Below are 21,102 nucleotides of genomic sequence, written 5' to 3'. Positions count from 1 at the left end.
GACGTACAACTCCAGTTAACTTTGCTTTGCAGGCATCATGCCACTTAATGGACTTCCTGGGAGCAGACACCTATCCTTTACAGGTGTTTGGTCGGATTCTCCTTAGCTATTTGTGTGCATTAGGGCACAGAGCAATTATTTCATGCAACGGATTGAGGAGAAGTGAGAAACCCATCATTATCTATCAAGTATTTCACGTTTCCAGAGCCTCTTAGGATATTGTTAATTATCTCACAAGGTAGGTTTTGTTGTTGTGGTTTTTTTTTTTTTTTTTAAAGCGGAGGGGGGTCGGTGGAGAAGATGGCAAAGAAAGGAAGAGAATGGAGAGGTGAAGCGTGAACTGGTTTTGTGCCTTGACGATGAAAATAAAAACTAGCCATTCGTTACAGTAAATTAACACTATATACAGTCATTTCACAGGCTTTGTTCCACTAAAAGTATTAACATCCCTACCATCCATCCATCCATCCATCCATCCACTCGGGGACTAGAAAGGACGCGCTGGGTGGGTCCAGGTTCTAGAGTCAACATCCTACGGGTAATGGGGAGGCCGAGACTTGGAGGGTCGGAATCGCTGCTGCCTGACAGGACTGCCCAGGTCTCCTAGGGGTGAAGAGTTTCATTACGAGAGAGAGAAGGAGAAGGTGAGAAAAAGGCGAGAGGGAGGAGGAGGCGGCTCGATAGGAGTGTGGCTTCACGGGAGGAGCGCAAGGAGGAGAACCCAAGAAAGGTCTAACAGCCAAGTGGAAGGTCGGTGTGCTAACTGCAGAGGCTGCTGTGCAAAATAGAACAGAACAGAACAGAACAGAACAGAACCAAAGAAGGTTAAAGTCGCACTCGGAGACCTGTGCTTCTTCGCTGCAGCCGGTGCGCGGGGGCGCGAGGGCGCGAGGGCGCGGGGGCGCGGGGGCGCGGGGGCGCGAGGCGGGCGGCGGGGAGCGGCGCGCGGGCGGCGCGCGGGGCGGGCGGGCGGGCGGGCGCGGGGCGGCCTAGCTGTGCGAGTAGAAGCCGTAGTAGCCGCCCAGGTCCTTGGCGCAGTTCTTCTCGCAGTCCCGCTGGGCCAGCACCTCGCTCTTGAGCGGCGACGAGCTCTCGGACACCGGCGTGTCGGCCGGCGAGATCCGCCGCCGCTTGGCCTGCTCGTAAATCCCCGAGTCGCTCGAGTCGATGGACTTGATGGAGGAGGGCGTCTCGATCCAGCTGGAGTCGGACAGGTCCTTGGGCTTGGCGTCGTCGGCGGCGCCGGGCGGCAGCGGCGAGCGCTCGGCCGCCAGGCCCTCGGCCTCCTCGCCCAGGTAGGGGTTGGCGCCCGCCATGCGCGCGGCGGCCGCGGCGCTGTTGGGCCAGCAGGGCAGCACCGAGCCCGACTTGGCGCCGCAGTACTGCGGGGGGCTGCGCGCGCCCCAGCCCGACGGGTCGGCGTAGTAGCCGAGCGGGCGCCCGGTGCAGCCCGCAGCCTGCAGCGGCAGCGCCTTCACGCCCGCCGCGTAGGACAGCAGCGTGGCCGCGTTGCCCGCGAAGTCCGTGGCCGTGTCGTAGGCCGAGGCGGCGAAGTCCAGCCGGTTGTTGGCGGGGGTCACGAACCAGCGCTGCGGCGACGGCGCGCCCGGGTCCTCGGCCTGCTGCGGCGACAGCAGCCCGTTGGTGTGCGGCACGCTGCGGTCCGTGCCCGGCCCGGGGCCCGCGCCCGCGCCCGGGTGGAAGCGCGCCTTGGCGTAGTTGCTCACGAACTGGTCCTGCAGGAAAGAGCCGGCCATAGCGTAACGGGCCCCGGGCACGATCTGCGAGCGCGGGGAGTCGTTGGGCGAGGGGGTCAGGCGGTCCATGTCGCAGCCGGTGTAGATCCTGCGAGGGAAGGAGACAGAGAGAGAACCGAGGGGTGGCGGAGGGGTCCCCGGGGCCCGCGCGGGGGCCGCCGCCGCCGCCGCCGCCGCCGCCTCCGCCCGCCCCACGCTGCGCAGCCGAGGCCCGCCCGGGGCCGGGGGACGGGGCCGGGCGCGCGGCCGGCGGGACGCAGGCCACGGGGCAGGCCGCCTGGCCGCACCGGGGACCCGGGAGCCGGGCCCGCCGCGGAGCCGCATCCCGCGCCCCCAGCGCCCGGGCGACCGCAGGCCTCCCTCGCCCGGACGGAGCTGCTGGCGGGGTGGCGGGGTGGCGCGGTGGCGGGGACCCCCGCCTCGTGGCGCCGCAAACACCGCGGGCGCCCGTCGGACACACGCACGGGCTGTCCGGCCTTCACCAGCCTCCCGAGGCTCGAGCCCTGCGGCTGGGACCTACTGCCCGTTGTTTCCCCCGCCACATCCTGTAACCACCACCACCTCCACCAGTAACTAACAAGAATGACTACTTGGAAACAGACTCATCCATCAATAAATTCTTTTACAGAGAAAAGGTGTGCTTCTGTGTGTGTGTGTGTGTGTAAAGTAAGCTCCGGCCCCAACGTGGGGCTTGAACTGACACACGACATCAAGAGTCTCCCAGAGATCAAGAGAGTCGCAGGTTTTACTGACGGAGCCAGCCAAGTGCTCCAAGAAAAAAAGTATTCTTTACTCTGACCTTTTCCTAGCTTTTGAACCATTACTGGTAAATAAACAAACAAATAAATAAATAAATAAATGACAAAGTAAAATTTTCTTATTTAGATTTCTAAAACACAGGCCAGAAAAGAAAACAAAAAGACACCGAAACCCATCTTTTGGGCCAAACTCTTATCATCAGCCTCCTCCAAGCCATCTCCCACCAGGAACAGTCAACCCTTATACGACTTGACTCCGTGCCAGGCACTGTTGTCTACCACTGCACACATAGTAATTTAGTAAACCATCACAACAGTCCTCCCAGTTATGCAGCGTTATTTTCCCACCTTACAGATGAGAAAACTGAGGAAAAGAGAAGTTAGATAACTTGCCCACAGACAGTAATTGTGTTACTGGGAATCACCTTAGGTGAAATAAAGATTAACTCTAGGCCCTGGGCCTGGAAAATCCCATTAGAATTGAGAGAGAACCAGAGATTGGTAGAAGTGTTTTCTCCTACACATAGACACATGCCTCCCTTTTTATTTAGCTCACACATAAATGTTTTAATCTTTAATCAACACACTGTTCTGAGAGAGAGCCTCAGTCTTGTCAGACCTTAATCCTTTGGGGAGGAGATTCCCTGGTGAGTGGCCAAGCATCCCCTCTGGTCCCCCGAACTCTTTCTTATTGCTCTGTTTCTCCACCTTTGAGCCGTGCCCAAAGAGTCAACATAAAAGGGGGGAAGTGCGGGTGGCATGAGCCATTCTGCTCTCCCCTAACCCCTAAAAACTAAGGTCTTCATCTGTGTAGATAAAGAAGCCTTTATGGAAAATAACAGTTTAAGAACCAAAAAGAAGTGGCTTTTCCTACAGCAGCCATCCAGAGGAGGGCAGGTGAGGGTAATGGGGTAATGCTGTTGCTCAGGTCCATTCTGCTTACTACACAAAGTCTCCCTCCTGAAATTCAATTCTAGCTTCAAATTAGTAGAGGGAGGCAGGAAGGGAACATAGCCAGCAAGGTGCAAATATCTCCTCTGTTTACCACTACAATATTTTAAGAAGAAAAAAGCAGCCTGCCAAAGATACAGTTTAGATGCCCATCCAGGTCCCAACCCACTTGGGATTACCGGATTGATTTGTGCAAAATAAAATGCTTTGGAACAGATGTTCGCAACAGAATTAAAAGCTCAAAACCTACAAGACCCCCTCGTACAGAGACCAGTATCTCTGGTCTCCTGGGCCACACACTTTCCACAGTGCCGGGTCCACATTTTTAGATTGTGAAGACTAGAATAGCTGAGGTTTTATTCTGGGGAATCTTCTTGATGAGGCTTGCTTCCTCAAAACTACTTTTAAGGGAGGCACATGACGGTGATAGGCAGAAATATCAATGACTCTCTTTTCAATTTGTTATAAAAATATCAGGAGGGAAGTTTGTTATCTACCTGGAGATGGAATAGAAGCAGCCACTTGTCTAATTCTCCACAAATTTAATCTATTTCTGGTCAAAGACAACTTCAACTTTGTAGCTGTATCCCACGCACTTAATGCAAGCCATGAAGTTAAAAACTATATACCCTTCCCTTTCAGGGTCAGAGAAAAAGTAGGGGGGGGGAGGGGAATCCCTACAATCCAGATTTAGGTTTTGCTATATAGCACTATCTGAACTTTTGGGCACTATAAACACGAAGTTTATATCTCCTGTTGCCCCCAGAGAACATCATTTTGACAGATAAGAAACGGAGATAAGTAAGGGAGGCCTGAAGAAAGGGTACCAACACATCTAATTAAAACATGTCTAGATGCAAAGGATAAAGGGAAATATTTTTCTTTTGAAGCTTGTAAATAATACACAGCAACAGCACCTGGGTCCTTCCCGAAGCCTGAAATAACTGTAACAGCGGCTCTGCTCATGACCTTGCCTATGGTGGGTGCACATTTTTATTCAGTCCATAGTAAACTTGCACAGGAAAAGCTATTACACAAAACTTGGAAATGGGTAAATAAAAGTCACATATGCCAAGGAGAATGTAACAACTGCCAGAGCCACATGCACTTTCCGGCAGAATCGGGCGGTTTCAGACACAGACAATCTGAGCTGAGCATCTGCAGCGCCACATACAGCTCCCGCACCCAGGAACCGGGGCAGCTTCCCCAGCCAGCCAGCCCCAGAGGCCCGCCAACAACTTTGTAATTCATAAGAAAGATAAAAATAAGTGGAGGAAATCTTTGACCAAAACCACAAAAGTACCAAGTCAGAAAGTCACCAGAAATAAGGGGAGCCCATAAAAAGGCAAGGGAAAAACCTTGGAAACAGCCTTATCTTCACACACTCTAGCTTCCAAAAAGCCTTGTACACAACAATCCACCTTTGACCTAAAGCCCAACTCCGCAACTATTTTAGAAGGAACGAGCAAAATTACTTACGTGTCATAATTATCCCGAAATCCTTTTGCAAAGGGGTTGTGATCTATTTTCAATTGTGTAATCTAGAAAAGACAAAATAAAAGGATTAAGAAGATTTTACCTTCTATGTAGGTGGATTACACGCTTACGAATACAGCAACATTTTTTACAGGGGCTTAGGGCCCACGGTGTCATTGAGTAGCAAGGTTTCCCTGCCTGAAAAATTTGAGGGAATGGATAGAAAGGGAAAAAAGAGAATGTATCATGAAAGTTATGAGGAACATGTTTAAATCAATGATGCCTAACATTAAAGGATTGCTCTCAATTAGCTCTCCCATATGTTCTAAGTCAGTGCAAATGCACATTTTAAAAAATGCTTGATACAAAAGGACAAAAGTCTTTAAAAGGGGCGCTTGAATGTATCATCAAATGTTGCCTATTTTAAGTGTTTCACCACATTTCAAAACGTTTATCATTTCTGATTCACAACCACAAGAACTCATAGCTGCATTTTAAAATCAGCTTTAATTTAAAATAAATGCATATTTTCATATTTGATACTTTCATTTGAGTTAAAAAAAAAAACAACACTGTCACTCCCAGTAGTCAAATCAACAGAAGTAAAAAAAGTCTTTGTGAACTTGCAAAAGCTGAAGAGGTTCAAGTGCTAAGAAAAAACAAAACAAAACAAACTCATCCCACGGCTTCTGGGAATTTGATTTATTGTACTTTTTGGATATGTGAATGTGTCTGTTCTTTTGACCACCCAAAAAGCGATATATTTGTTTATTTCAGCCATCAGTTCTGAGACTTTAAATTTCTTTTTCTTTTTCTTTTTTTTTTTTTTTTTTTTTTTTTTTTTTTGGGATAATGCCACAGCCTGCCAAGAATAAAATGCAGGGGAAAATCTGCTTGTTTTCTAAAGGGAAGAAGGACTCGGGGGAAAAAATAAAACGAACGAAAAAGCAGATTTAAATCTGTTCTAGTTTGAGAACTAAATTAAAATTCCCAAGGAAGAGGCCTTGGAGATCCTGGGTCCCTCCCAGGTGGCCCGCGCGAGCCGCGCCCGAGCGAGTCGGAGGCGCTTCCCACCGCCCAGGACCCGGGGGGCTGCCCCGGGCCCAGCCTCGGCCCGCGCGGCGCCCCGGCCCGGGCCTCCTTACGTCGGTGTTCTGGTAGGCGGTGACGGCGATGAACTGCGTCTCGGGGAACGTGAAGGTCTGCACGCGGCCGGGCTGGCTGGTGTCCTCCGTGCCGTCCTCGTTCACCTCCACCACGTGCAGGCGGGGCTGGTACTTGTGCAAGGACTGGAGGACCACCATCTGCGCGGCGGACACGAGGGGAGCGCGGGGCGGCGCGTCAGCGGGTCGGGGCCAGGGCCGGGGCCGGGGGGCTGCGGGGCTGCGGGGCTGCGGGGCTGCGGGGCTGGGGAGGCTGGGGAGGCTGCGGGGCTGCGGGGCCGGGGGGGCGGGGGGGGGCTGCAGGGATGCGGGGCTGCGGAGCTGCAGGGCTGCGGGGCGGGGGACCAGGGGGCCAGGGGGCTGCGGGGCCGGGGGGCTGCAGGGCGGGCTGGAGCGCGCCGCCCCGGCCCCCCGACCGCGGGCCCGCCGGGCTGCCGAGGCCGGCCGCGGGCCAGCAGCCCTGGTTCCTCCCGGAGCACAGCCGACCCCGACTGCTGGTGCTCAGGCCTCCCGATCCGCCCGGCCTCCCTCGAGGAGGAACAAAGATTCCTACACCCCCAGAGCCTGTGGGTTTCCTTCTCGAAATCCACCAAGTATCTGTACAGACAGCACTTGGGGAGGTCGGGACCCGGGAATAGGCCGGGGGCGGGGGTGGCCAAGAGCGACTCTACAGGAGGGTGGAAATAGAATTTTTAAAGAGTCTTTTCAGTGAAGCAGAGAAACATATGTCCAGTTTCTCTTGCTGATTTAAAGTAATGGACTGGATGTTAGCGAGGGACGTGAGAGGGAGCGAGAGGGAGAGAGAGAGCGAGAGAGGGAGAGGGAGAGGGAGGGAGAGAGGGAGGGGGAGGGAGAGAGGGAGGGAGGGAGGGAGGGAGGGAGGGAGGGAGGGAGAGGAGCGCTTGAGCCACTGACCTGCCCATTGTTGTTTGAAGCTCCTTTGTTGTTTGTAAGTTTCAATTTTCCAAAAGAGATTTCTTGACGCATCCAGTGAGCCCCCGTGTTGGGGGAATCCGGATGCATATAGACCCGATTTCCTAGAGAAACAAATACGTTGTTTACATATGCCCGGGGCACTGCCCAGTCCCAACTCCTCACCGCCTAGGACACACACACACACACACACACACACACACACACACACACCTTATCCACAGTGAGGCCCATTAGCTGGGGGTTTTTTAGGCCTCGCTTTCTTCCTATTAACTGGAGATGATTAAAATAGCTTTTGCATAATCCTCCCCCTTCTCGCGGCTCAGTCTGTCCCCTTATCCCCCTCGTTTCCTTTTAGAAGTCATTGGCCGATCGTTTTAAAAGTCTCTCGAGCCAGTCCACAAAGGCTTTAATTAATCATTCTCACCTAAATAAGTGTCAGGAAAATGTGTTAATTGGAAGGACTTGCCTTGCACATTGGTGTCCGCTTTGCCGCAAGGAACCCATTTGCCTCCTTGAAACCTCCAGTGATTGGGATCCGCCAAAATCACATCCACAAAAATATTGTAATGAGCCGTGGGATCGAGACCAGAAATGTTAAAACTTAAAAAAGGAAACATGCGCCTATTTAAATTAAGGGGGGGGGGGGGTAGAAAACAAGAGAAAAAAAAAACACATAAATGTTAAAGATTAAATGCAAGAAGCGCGGCGCCAGATAGCAAAGCAAAACTTGTTCTTCCAGCGTCGATGAGCGAATGTTTGCTGGGTTAAAGAAGGGGTGGTGGGGGAGGAAAAGAAGTGAGGCTGGAGTCGGGGAGATCGGCGGGAGCGCTGGAGCGGGGAGTCGGCAGGTGTCACTGCCCAGGTGGGGAGCGCGGCTGGCGCCCCGCACGTCCACCTGCCCCGCTCGCGGGCACGGAGGCGCCCCTGCAACGGCCCAGCCGCAGGCCGGGGACTCGCCCTCTCCGCCGCCTTTCTCCGGCCCCGGCCGGCTCTCCGACCACCTTTCTAGGGCGGGAACCCCCTTCCCAACATCACCGCGGCGGTTGTACCTTCCACGTCCCCGTCTTCCAACACCAGCCAACTCCGGGGCGCCCCGGGGCGCCTTCCGCTCCGCTCCCGACCCCAAAACAGCGCTCCCGGGGCGGTGGCAACCCGGCGCTCCTGCCCCCGGGCCGCGCCTGGAGCAGCGACTGCCGGGGATGTAGCATTACCTTCCCTGCTTGGTGATGATCATCTCCGTTTGGTGGCGGTGAAATTTCAGCCAGAGGGGCCTGTTGCACAGGTACACCTGCGCTTTGCCGGGTACCAGTCCGGGCTGCGTGGAGGAGAACTGGTAGAACGGGGCTCCCTGGTAGGAGTGGCCGTACTGCTGTGGGTAGGGGTAGCCGGCCGCGGGGTAGCCCTGCGGCGAGGAGTTGGACAGCAGGCTGTTGTAGGCTCCGTTGGTGATGACCGGGTGGTGGGCCATGTAGCGGCTGGGGCTGCCGATGGAGAAGGCGGGGTGCGCCGGTCCGTGCTGGCCGGGGTACGGGAACATGGCACTGGGAGCAGTGGCCGCAGACTGTGGCTGGCTGGACTGAGAGAGGAGGTAGCGATCTGCAGCAGAGCCATCGAAACTGTGACGAAGCTCAGAGACCCCGTCCAAGACAGGAGAGAGTTTACTTCTCTGGACGTCCCCTGGTGAGTCCTTGGAGTCAGGAAAATTGTCTGTATCTGACTGATTCGTCATCCCCCTGGTAATTTTTTTCAAAGGTGAACTTCTCTCCAGGTTGTCAGTGGTCGAGATAATGGGATGATCGTGCAAGACAAGCTCAGATCCGCCTGAATGTGGGTAGCTGCTGCTCACATTGAGAAATTTCTTGGAGAGCATGATAGAAGGAGAAAGGCAGTGCTCCAGCTGCATAGCTCTAGAACCTGAACACTCGCCCTCCTGTCCCTGGTTTTTAAAGTCCTATTTATCATAAACTAGAAATCCACAGACCCCCTCACTAGACAGAAAGCACTTCAACCAGCAAATGCTTCTCAAAGGTTTGATTTACTTTTTTTTTTTCCCTGGGAGAAGAGATTGGCCAATTGACACTATGCAGCAATCAGAAAAGGCTCACTTTTGATCTTGCTGCTTGTGCAGCCGATGAAACGGCTCCTGCCATTGGTTAACTGCTGACAGTAATTTAATTAGATAGACATTAATTAGGATAATCACCTGGCTCCTGGTCGCGACGATCATGGCAAATTGAAGGGGATGATTTTATTGTTGGCTTGGGGGGGTGGGTGGGGTGGGGAATGTGTGTTGGCTTTACGTGAGCACTGTTGTGTCACCTTTAAGCTTTGTGACCACTGCTTTAGGAAGATTCAAAGATGTGCAATTTACTAAACATTTTCCTACCTTCCCCCCCCCCCCCCACCACCACCTCCCTCCTCTCGAGCCGAGGGGCGGAGGAGGGAATTCGATGATGCTAGGAGACTTTTCGGATCTGAATGAGCCAAATATTCAGTTGAATGTAACGATTTCAAGTGCAAAGTATACAAAGCGCGAGCCGGTGGCCTCTTCTCGCCCTGTAAAAGTTCCAGAGTCTGTCTTTTCCAGTTAATACAGAAGCACATAACACCTGAGCCAGTCCTTTGTGAGCGGGTCCTGCGGGTCCCCGGCGAGCCGCCCCCCCCCCCCCCACGCACACCTTTTTATCCACACACATAAATAAATAAATCTGTGCGGCTGGGAGCGGCGGCGAGCGGGGCGGGGGCGGGGCGGGGGCGGGGGGCGAGGCGCTGCGGCTCACCCACCGTCCGCCCACCCCGGGAAGGTGCGGCTTCTCGCTCCAGCACAGACGCGGTGACAATCCACGATCACCTTTTTTAAGTTCTGAAATAATCATAGGCCGCCGGGCTGCAGCGCCCTAATGTGTTTGCAGTGATGTGTACGGGGTCCTTGCTAAACGTTTTATCAGCGAGCTCGGCTGCAGGTTATGTGCGGAGCGAGCCCGTGGCGGGGGCCGGCGCCGAGCGCGGCGCGCCCGCTGCGCTCCCCTCGCTCCGCGGTGCTGGCGCGGCGGCCGGGCCCGGGAGCCTCGCCAGGGCAGGAAGGGCCGAGCCCGTGCAGACCGGGTCGCGGGCGGCGCTCGTCTGCGGAGGCGGAGTGGAAGCGGTGTCGGCGCGGGGGTCGATGCCGAGGACGCGTGTGCGTGTGTGCGCGCCTGTGTGTGCCGTTTATATAATCTGGAGGGGAGGAGAAAAAACCCCATACCAGTAAGTTTAAAGCGAGGAGGCTCCAACGGAGGAATAGAGAAAATAACCGATTTAAAAGGATGTTGGCACAGATAAGTAGCACGAGGCCCAGAGCGACCCCGAGATGTCGGAAGGAATCCCCGGTACCGGCTCCGCGGGGGAGCGGCCCGCGCGGGGCCGGCGGCCGAGAGCTGCATCCGCCCGAGGCGCTCCCCGCGGCGGCGCCCTGCCCCGGACGCCGAGCCCGCGGGGAGCCGGGCGGGAGCGCGGCGGCGCCTCGGGGCTGCGGGCCGGCGGCCGGGAGGACGGGCTCCCGCGGGCCTCCCCGCCCTGCCCGCGCCCTGCCCGCGCCCTGCCCGCGGCCTCCCGGGCCTGCCCGCCTCCGCCCGCCGCATTGTCTGACGTCCCCGCGCCCAGGCCGCCCGCCGCCCGCCGCCCGCGAGGCTCGGGGAGCGTGGGGCAGCGGCGCGGGGCGCGGGGCGCGGGGCGCGGGGCCGGGAGCTCGCCGTGCCGGGGCGCCGGGGCAGCCGAAGCCCTCCCTGCACACGGCGCGCCCGCGCTCCCGGGCCTCGGCGCCTCCCGGGCCCGGGCACAAGGGCTTGGCCCCCGCCAGGGCGCTGCCTCAGTGGGCCTGAGTCGGCTGCGCAGGGCCCCAGCTGTGGCCTCCGGCCGGCGCCGCCAGCCAGGCCCCGCGGACCACGGCCCTGGGCCGGGCGAGCGGGGGACCAGATGTCCAGACAGTTTGCTCGGAGAAATGCAGCCAAACCCATTTTTTTTTTTTTTTTTCTTTTTCCCCCTTTCGGAAGCGAATCTCAGCTCCTGGCCACGAAGCTTCATAAACAGGCAGGGCCTTGGCTGCTGAGGCCTCGGGGTGCGGGGGAGGGGACAGAAGCTGGGACACTATTTGACGCCGGGGTTTTCTGCGGATTACCCTCCACCATCATTTCTCCTGAGAGGTTTTTGCCCAGTTTTGACTACTCTTGTTTTCTCCTTTCCGTCATTAACTTGTCTCTGAGCGCCCCCCTGCCCCCTGCTTCCGAGGTCACCCACCCCCCCTCCCCCTCCCACCCGCCGCCGCCTTTCTCAGTGGGACAAGAGCCTTAAGTATATGGCAAAAAAGGCCAGACTGCACCTGGGCCCTAGAAGCTTTCTCATTCGCGGGACCCTGAATTAACTTTTTAAAGAATGAAGAATGCAAAAATGAAATGTTAAAGTATAGAAAAGGGATATAATATATTTTTTGAGGAACTGGAGGAGATAAATGTGCATTGACCTCAGATTATCTGTACTACATTCAGCAATTCCTCCCTACAGGAACTCATATATGCTCCAAAGGGAAAATTCACTTTCCTCAAGATCAGCACACCTGCTCTTGAGCCATACTTGTGTGCAGGGCTCCTCAGGGTTCAAAGTGCACATGAACCACACCAGGATTCTGGATTCTTGATTCAGGTCTCAAGCGAGGGCCTGGATTTTGTATATATATAATGAGCTCCCCAAAGACCCCACTGCTCCTGGTCCAGGCAGATCACACTGCATGGGGAGACTGGAGCTTCCAATGGCCTCATGTTAGTCTAAGAGGAAAGCAGGGGCATCTCTACACTAGGGGCAAGCGGGAGTTCAGGTTCTTGTGTTGCTTTAATACTGCATAATAGATGGGTGAGGATGCTCACGTAAGTACATACACACCTAACTGAGCTAGTGATTAAGTAAGTGGTTTCAATGCCTAATGGGACCCGAGCCACCAGGCTGCTGCTAGAATAGGTGTACCTTCCAGGACAAAAGTGTTCATTGAGACTCAGGGGATCCTAATTTTGATTGATTACAAATCTCGAAAGAAAATGTAGCTTTTGCTAGGAGGATTCCTGGTTTTGAAATTGGAAGTGTCTCCACCATGAATCAAGTAGAAGGTAGTGCTGGTTGTGGGGAGTCCAGGATGATGGGTGATCAACTAAGAGCAAAAGGCAGGCATTGTATAAGGCTTCTGAGGAGATGCTTTCAGGAGACTAAGATGAAAAACAAAAAAATTTTCCAAATGGAATGTTGAGAATAACCCTTAGATTATTGAGGCCTTCTTCTGAGGGCATATTGTATGAAAGAAATCTTGACTAGCTCTAATGAATAGCTGTGAAATAAATCATAGAACCCTATTTATGTAAAGGGAAAAATCACGTATCCAAAAAAAAGTCTGCACACAAGGTTAAATTAGGCAAAAGGAAAACTTCTGCTAACTTCCACTTATATTTTAATTATAATGGTTAGTTGTTGTAATGTCAACAATTAAATTAATACATATTACATGTCCTACATAAAACATACTATGACTATATATAAAAGAAAAAGCCACAGGACAAGCAAATGCTCAGAACACCTCTTATTTCACCAAAAAAGAGACTGTGAAACACGGTGGGAATTTAAGCCATTTCTACTTTTAGTTTCTGGTAACTATTCATTAGGCAACCAGTAAGAGCCTAGAATTGTTCAAACAGGACAGTAATTTGGCCTATCACGTCACTCCTACCACCTAAGAGGCTAAATCTAAATTCCAAGTCCCCAAGTAAAACCTTCTTTTAATGAAGCCTTAGAAACAAACATTTTTACCAAATTTTCACAAAGGGTACACATAAGAATTAAATCTGTCTCCATATGTTTTCGCATACTCCTTGCTGTACCCAAGAATGGTGCTGTGCCATGAGTACCAATGGGGGTAGCTACTCATGTATGTCGGGTTAGAAACAGGTTGAGGGATAAGGTCATCTGTTACACGGGCCATTAGTCAAATTTTTGTCTTTATCAGAAAACGTAGTTTTAATTTGAGAAAGATGAGAGAAAACAGTAACAAAATTATTTCTTATGTGCTCATGATATTAAATTCACATTATGGTGACTTTTCTCAATTTGTTTTGAAGAGATTATATACCTCCTATGGTTGTCTTAGCGAGTAAAGTCTAGTGGACTTTGGAGCAGGCAACTTCCAGGGAATCTCAGCATTGGTAGAATGTACTCTTCAAAAAAATAATAAAGTCTCAATTAACGCTGTCCCCTCTTTCTTCTTAAACATACTCCTCTGAAACCCTGGAAAGTATAATACGTTAAGATACTGACTATACGATATAAAATATGTCAACATTTTTTCTGGGTTACTCACTAATGGGGCAGCAACTCCTTAATGGCAATCATTTTACATTTGTGGAGTTTTGTTATCACGTTGATGTTTTATGTGTTATCAGATCTTACATTGCAAAGAGAAACATATCTTTGTGTGAGATTTCTAGAGCACTGTCAAATGTTATTCTGTCAATTCCACCCAGTGCCAAAAAACCTCAGGAGACATAGATTGTAAATGTATTTTATTTTGTAAGCAACAATCAAAATATATTTGTGTTACTGATTTCTTCAAATATTAAATGGGATCTTAACAAAATTTGTCCACTTTGATGTATTCTTATACAACTTTGGAATCTGCAAAGACCCTGACTAAAGAAACAGAAGTAATTGCACAACTGAGACTGAAGGTGTTACAGTGCTGCAAATGATGCCAGATGTCTTACATTTAACCAAACACACCTTCAGAGGTCCCTTGATTTTGAGCATTAGGAACAATAGAGGAATATACGCTGAAAGTATCACCAATAGCTTTTTGCATGGTTTTATTTAAATACGACAGTATCCAACATAGCTGCTAAACACTGGACAATATTTGAAGTCATAAGGACATCCACATGTTCCTCCAAATGACGTTTGGGGTCCTAAATTTAAAAAAAAGGAAAGAAAAAGAAAAAAGAACCACATTACTGATAGAAGAATTACTTAGTGTAAATAGTTGAAAGTGGTAAAGAAAGCCAAACCTAAATTTATGTTACAATTTAACTTTCCTACTTTCCTAATATATTGTTATATTCTCAGGATTTCTAAATGTATTTAAAAATTAAGTACCTGATAAAATAATAGATTACACAATGAAAAACTGATTTACACAATCAATGCTACGACTCTGGACCAGAAATTACAAAGAATAAAAGGAATTCTATACAGGCACAGCATCTGATTTTTTAAAAACAAAGTATAAGCATTTATAAGTGTGCATAAGCCCAAGTATGCATGCATATTTTCTGCCATTCATATTTACTGAATGTCTGAGTGGGTTCTTTACTCGAAGCAAAAATACCAATAGGTGAGAGTTCAATGTGAATTCTCTCTCATCACTTCCTCTGTAATTTTAATTTAAATTTAATTCCTGTACAATTTTGATATTTCAGAAAAGGTGCTTTAAATGGCTCAGGAAATATTCTTGGATCAAAAGTCACTGTGTGTTGTTAAAAATTTAAATACAATGTTAAGATATACATATTTTACATGTATATAATATGTATGAAATAATGGTAAGGATACATATTTCCTGCAACTATTTTGAAAAAATAGTATATCACAGAAAAGTATATAGGTACAATCTTTTAACTGAAACCTGATCGAATCTGTATTTCCAATGTCTGAGTTAAAAATGAGGCTTAAAATAACATTGTAATAAGTGAAGTTAAATTAGAATGCTTAATTTATGTTTATGTTTAAGGCTGAGCTGAATGGAGTATTTCAGCTAAATGTGAAAGCTTTAAAAAAAAAGATACATATATATATTGCACACAATAAAAAAACTCTCAATTAAAGCATTATTTTTGTATGGGTATTGCTTAAATACCCAAGACTCCTACTTAAACAAATGCTCATCAATGGAATTATTTCTTGGCTGTTCTTTTCTAAATTACAATTTCAATACATACCTGATTTCCTTAAACAATCCAGATATACAACATGCTACAAATAATTTCAAGTAACTAGACCACATATTAAATTTTCTTTATTTCAGAAATAAGCCTTAGGACACTTTAGGTGAAAGTGTCTGAGAAAGACTGGCAGGAGAAAAAGACAGTGATCTGATTCCATTACAGACAGCTTTTGCTTTTGCCATGCAATAGGCTGAACCAGTGAAGTACTAGATTTTAAAAAATGATTCTGAAGATTATTCAACTTTGCCCATTACATATTTTTCAGCTTCATTTTTATTTTAGACCTTTTATTTGTTGCTGTTAAATAAAATCTACATCGTAGCCTCAGAGTCATTTATTGCAAAAACAGTTAGTGAGTTCTATAAAGTGCAAGGCTCCAAGTCAGAGATCTAATAATTTGTATTAGACTACAATAAGTAGTGGGAAAAAGCAAGGTAACTAGATCACATAGGATGAGAGAATAAGATGAACCATACTCCATTTTGTCTGGGTAGTGTTCTAGCTGTTTTTAAATTTTAATATTCAGGGTGTAGTGAGATTTAATTTTACTAAGTATGATATTTAAGTCAGACCTTTGCCCCTACTGCTCTGTTGGAGTAACTGGTTCTGTAGTGAATTGGTAACACACTTCCCTCAGTTATCTACATTACTTCTTGTGGCAGCTGGGTGATTCTTAGAGATTTCCCATCCAAGAATGGTCCTGGCCCAAACCTACATAGCTTGTGAGATGTGATGGGATCAGAGCATATGGTAGGATGGCTGAAAGCAAAGACAGCTTAGTGTCTTGCATCTGAAATATCAAGATTCTGCCAACATCAGCAATATGATAACCATGTTCCATGAAATGAAAAAAAATGTAATCAACATTCTTTAAAAAACAGTCTAATTAATCTGTAGATTCTTTTAATTGGTTGGTGTGTTCCCCCAACCCTCAGAAAATAGGAACTAAAATATATATTTCATCTTGGAAAAGTGAAAGAGCAAATACTTAAAACCCTTTCTCCTCACTCACTATAATCCAACGGGGCTCTCAGCCTTCTCAGGAACACTACCTACATACTGAAGCCTACATATGGACAAATTGTATCATTTAAAAAAAAACTTACATATGAAATAAATCTACCATTCTGTTATCTTTACTAATAATATTATTTGAAGTGAAAATAATCTTGAAAAACTAACTCAGGACATAAGTCTCCTAATGTATATCTAGTAAATTATTTTCACTAAAGATAGTATCTCTCAGATCTATTTGTGACTTCACGATGTATGGCAAAGAGAATTTGACATCAAGTAATTCAGTGACCTTTAAAATTAACATCATATTTACAAGACAAAAGAAAAATATAGAGTGAACAAATAGGAAAAAAAATTACACTGGCCCTAAAACAGTTTTAACTCTACAAGAGCACGTTATTATGCGACTACATAACCTATTACGGTATAGCTCACCTGCTTGCCAACATTCTTTATTGCCAGCTGTTCAGGTGTCATCTTATCTTCTTCTTCTACAGCCTGTGAATGAAACACAAAGGACAGACTTTCAAATTCTAAATTTACTTTTCCCACTGCAGAATACTCACTGAAGGCAATGGTGATCATAATTTCCATTCACAGAACCTTTTATTCAAATGACTCATGAAACAAAAAAGCAAGTTTGCTAATCTTCACAATCACCTTCAGTGTCATAAAAACTACTACCACCATCATTTTGAAAACAGACTTCAGAAATACGTAAAAGACATCGAGTATGTCAAACTGGATCACCAAATGGTAGTATTAGCCATCTGGAAACTACGACAGAATTCTTTGAGGGATGGCTACAGTGGAGGAGAGCAGTACCTGAGGCAGCTGCTTATGGCACCTTGATGATAAGCAGTCCACTCTGCCTTCTCTTCCATGCCCTACTTTCATCACACCTCTGCCCCAGTCCCATTTCTTTGTCTTCTCTTTCTTATCACCTGAACCTGTGCACACCCAGTTATCGGTTAACTATCAGCAGCTAATCGGATCAAAGGAGCTGCTGACTTTTGATCCACTTAACAAATCATATGGTTTCCTCCCTTCATAACTCTACATGTATTCAGAAAAAAATCTCACTTTTCCATAACTGATCTTTAGTAATCATGAAGAAACAGAGTCATCTGAAGTTTTCAACAGGAAAAAACTTGGATTAAAAGCCAACTTAAGTAAAATTCAATCAACCACAACAGTATATACAAACTGTTTTCTACTATTTTCAGTTAACTATAAAATCTTGTGTATGACCATAAATCTTCTAGCAAGTAATTACAAAATAACTACAGCATTTAGATTAGCTACCATCACTGCCTCCCTCTATCAACAATGGTACTACCATCAAACCTCTTTGTTAGAAGGAACCTCCTGAGGAGTTTGGGCATGTTTCTGTCTGAAGCCAGGGCGCTCTATCAGGTGAACTCCTGGTCTATGATTTATTCATAGTATCCAATAAATGGAAAACAAAGAAAACTGAAGGATCACCAACCTTAAGAAATAACACCACAGCACTTACCACAAATATGATTACAAAAGGGGTGAGATCGTGGGGGTGGAAAGCAGGAAACCAAAATCCCAGCGAGGGTTAGATTTGGATACTCTAAACTTAATAATCTCGCAGCTGCCAAATTTCTTCATGTGTGAACAATGAACATGTAGGAAATGCAATCATCAGACATTTCCCATAAACTGGGAAGTTTGGCTGCATTTCACACCTTCTTAATAGTTTTGTAAACAGAGAACTTGAAAATGAGCAAAGATGGCAAGTGTCTAATTTTATAAATGGACAAACTATCTAGAGAATTTTCCCCAGTAGAACCTGCCTAAAGAGAAAAGATGGTGAATAAGTACTGTATCTACTGATTATTAAAGGATACTTATTTACAACACATCATTAAGAAAATACATTTATGACTCATAAAACTGGAAGGAAAAATAAAAGCTAATAACATTCCAAATCTAGGGAATTCTAGAGAATATGTTCATTTTCAGAGTCAGATGTCACTATTATGCTCAGCTAGTTAAAAAAGTATTACCTAAGTGGGAAATTGCTCCTCCTGCTATCTCAATGCTTTACATATATAGAAACATGAGCAACACCTAAAAAGTTTTTCTCAATTACTTTTACAAATCATGAGACTATACCTTACCGACTTGAAAACATTATTAGATGAATGGAACGATTCAAGTAAGTTTGTACTCTGCATTCATTCAGTGTTAGTTGCTCTATGCTCATGTCAAAAACACAGTACGGTATTGGACGGAGGTAAGAATCTTGGAATCTGACTCAAAATATCAGTCAATAGACAAAATAGTTATTACAAAGTATTTTGGAGTACTGCAAATATCAAAGATGGCAGGTATGCAAAGATGAAAGTCAAAAAGCATTTAAAACACTGATCTTATTTAAAAGGTTAAATAGAATGTGAAAAGCACTAACTTAATTTTAAAAATCTTTTACATCATTTCACCACTTTACCAATTAGTTTTTCCATTTCCAATAATTAAAAGAGAGAGTTCACAAACTCTTTGAGAAGTGCAGATGGTAAAAAGTACTCTCAGCCATAGATGCCATCTGGAAAATGAGGAGCAGCTGTAGATTTAGGCATATACTAAGGTTGCAAACCCCCATGACAAAGAATAAGCACATCTCTTTCATTCTAAGATAGACCAGATCAGACCCGATCATCACATCGAACCCCTAAATATTTTCTTCACTTACCTAAGTCACCTATATCTCATCTACCATCTGGGCAAGACCAGTCTTCATTCATAGTTCTAATCTGGCTAGTCACCAGGAAAAATTAAGAAATGGTAGCAGCAGAAACAAATGAAATTCAGGCACAGGCAGTGTCCTCACTAGGGGAACTTCTGTGTTTATGGCAACTTCTGTGATTTGGCATCAAATTTTGCTTTTGCATTCATGCTCTTCGGTTTACTCAACCAACAAAAAAGCACTGAAAATGTTTGTGGCTATTCACACTAGAAACGTTTTTAACAGTTTATCAACAAAGACCCCCAGATGGCTATCCCATCATGCACGGTCTGCACAGTTCTAAGAAATTCCTAGAATTTGGCCTGTTATGTTATCATAATCCCATCAGACGTACCCCCATCTTAAAGAGGCTTTTATGAAACCCAATTAACTTCATTCTCTGTCTTCTGGTAATGGTCAAATTTCTTAAATGGAAAACCTTTATCTCAAATTCTACCATTTAATTTTCCCTTCAACAGATACGGACTGGATTCTCTGCACTTCATTAACACCTTTTTAAGGATCTCCACCAGGTAAATTTCAACAAACTCCGTTTTCTTGAACTTTCTGAACACCTTTAAGAGTTTCTCCAATACCTGTTTTCTCTTCTAATCCTTTAACCTCTCTGGTTTTATGATGTCATGTCTCTCATTCCACTTGTACTTCTCTGGTCCTTGGGAGGCTTCTTTTTCCCTTGAAATGTTAACTTTCTTCACTCTATAACATGCCATGCTCCCATTTAAGGACATGCTTTCTAAATTTCTAAAAATTACCATAAAAAATATGGTAATTTCTTTCACCATTAAACAAGCTCTGCACTAGTGAATGTTAAGATAATGCATTTCACTTTTTTTCTGATTTTCTGTGAAGTCGATGAAGTCAATCTTAGTATATGACTATATAACCGAAAATCACATTATTAGGTTAAGGTGGTAGAGAATGAGTTTAAAGAAACGACTTTTATAAAACGTACTTGGGAAAGCAAAATTAACAAACATGAAACAATTAGAAATCTGAGACAGGCTAAGATGTGTGAGTATGGAGAACATAAAATTGGCTTTCCTACCACTATCAGTATGTTAATTTACTGAATCCTTAAAACATCCCAGTGAAGTAGTTAATCTACATTTTACTTAAGCAGAAATTAGGCACCCCCCTCCTTTTAAGGAACTATATGTTAATTCCAGGAATACTTCTATTATAAAAAAAAATATTTCTAACACTCCTTTTGGAATAGCTTATAACATTCCAGTACATTCTATACCTGTCCTCAACAGAATTTTCATTTTATATATTTAATATTCACTCGTTCTGAATAAGATAGCTTTTGCTCTTCAAGGAGCTCATATTTGGGCTTTACTTGCCTATAAATCTCAAACTGCAATGCAGAATGAAATATACAAAAATGGAGCGTGCACAAAGAATGATGCAGACACATTTAGCCATACGGCCAATAAGCAATGTGACTTCAACTGTACTATCTCCAAAGACCTTGAAGCAACATTCATGACAATTTAGGAAATGATTAGATTAGTTTTTAATGACACATCCTGAATAATAATTAAGCCAAATCCATGATTTAATAAGTGGCCTGAATAGCGCATAAGTTCTTTCTAAAAATCTTACAGGGAATTCAATTTTAAAGTGTAATTACACAAAACAGGGACACATAATAAAGATCCTATGTTTGCGTATGCACACATAATAGAAATTATAGTTCAGCTTGTTGGAAAAATTTCTATGGCAGAATCTATTTGAACCTACCCAACATTTCTCTTCTCCTTCTTCTTTGGTAATATAACCCTGATTCTATTAAAGACAGTGATGTTCCTAGGTAAAAGACCACACTATACAGCCTTTCTCAAAGCAAAGTGTGTCCACTTGAGTTCTGCCAATGAAATAGAGTCAGAAGTGCTGCTGGGTAGGACTTACGAAAAGGATTGTGAAAGGAACTGATTTAGCTGGGAAGTATTCCCCCCTTTTGCCCTACCTTTTTTACCTGTTGCTGGGAACTCAGATGGGATGCTAAAGCTCTAGCAATGACCCTGAATCATGAGGATATCTACAGGATGGAAGCCAATATAATGGTAGTGGAGCAAAAGATAGAAGGAATCTGGGTCTGGGTCACCTGGGTGGTTCAGTCCATTGAGCATCTGACTCTTTGTTTCGGCTCAGGTATGATCTCAAGGTTGTGAGACAGAGCCCTGTGTGAGACTTCGTGTTCAGCTCAGAGTCTGCCTGAAATTCTACCTCTGCGACCTCCTCCCACATGCTCACGTG

General features: G+C 46.6%; 2 protein-coding genes across 3 annotated transcripts in view; both read right to left on the bottom strand.

The window, feature by feature from the left end:
- Nucleotides 1-948: 948 nt before the first annotated feature.
- TBR1 (T-box brain transcription factor 1) lies at nucleotides 949-9,049 on the bottom strand. Its single transcript, XM_025994167.2, has 6 exons — nucleotides 8,253-9,049; nucleotides 7,508-7,662; nucleotides 7,021-7,142; nucleotides 6,088-6,246; nucleotides 4,946-5,007; nucleotides 949-1,845 (listed from the first exon to the last, which is right to left on the bottom strand). Exons 1-6 carry the CDS (start codon nucleotides 8,942-8,944, stop codon nucleotides 990-992), a joined length of 2,046 nt encoding a protein of 681 aa, XP_025849952.1. The 5' UTR covers nucleotides 8,945-9,049; the 3' UTR covers nucleotides 949-989.
- A 4,550-nt stretch (nucleotides 9,050-13,599) lies between these two features.
- PSMD14 (proteasome 26S subunit, non-ATPase 14) overlaps nucleotides 13,600-21,102 on the bottom strand; it is a 101,616-nt gene continuing 94,113 nt past the window's right edge. For both annotated transcript variants that reach the window (XM_072751721.1, XM_072751722.1), the window contains exons 11-12: nucleotides 16,503-16,565; nucleotides 13,600-14,015 (exon numbers count right to left, since the gene is read on the bottom strand). In XM_072751721.1, coding sequence (XP_072607822.1) covers nucleotides 13,917-14,015; nucleotides 16,503-16,565 — 162 coding nt within the window. In that variant the 3' untranslated portion in view covers nucleotides 13,600-13,916. The remainder of the gene's footprint in view (nucleotides 14,016-16,502; nucleotides 16,566-21,102) is intronic.

This window comes from Vulpes vulpes, chromosome 3, assembly GCF_048418805.1.
Source record: "Vulpes vulpes isolate BD-2025 chromosome 3, VulVul3, whole genome shotgun sequence".
Taxonomy (NCBI): Eukaryota; Metazoa; Chordata; class Mammalia; order Carnivora; family Canidae; genus Vulpes; species Vulpes vulpes.
This window is presented reverse-complemented; position numbering and strand designations above follow the sequence as displayed.

Excerpts from the sequence above, each read along its gene's own strand:
- TBR1 (XM_025994167.2), bottom strand. The coding sequence starts at position 8,944 with ATGCAGCTGGAGCACTGCCTTTCTCCTTCTATCATGCTCTCCAAGAAA. Across the intron at positions 6,247-7,020 it reads CTTCAAACAACAATGGGCAG|ATGGTGGTCCTCCAGTCCTT; the intron begins GTCAGTGGCTCA and ends TCCGCCGCGCAG. Across the intron at positions 1,846-4,945 it reads TTTCGGGATAATTATGACAC|GATCTACACCGGCTGCGACA; the intron begins GTAAGTAATTTT and ends CTTCCCTCGCAG.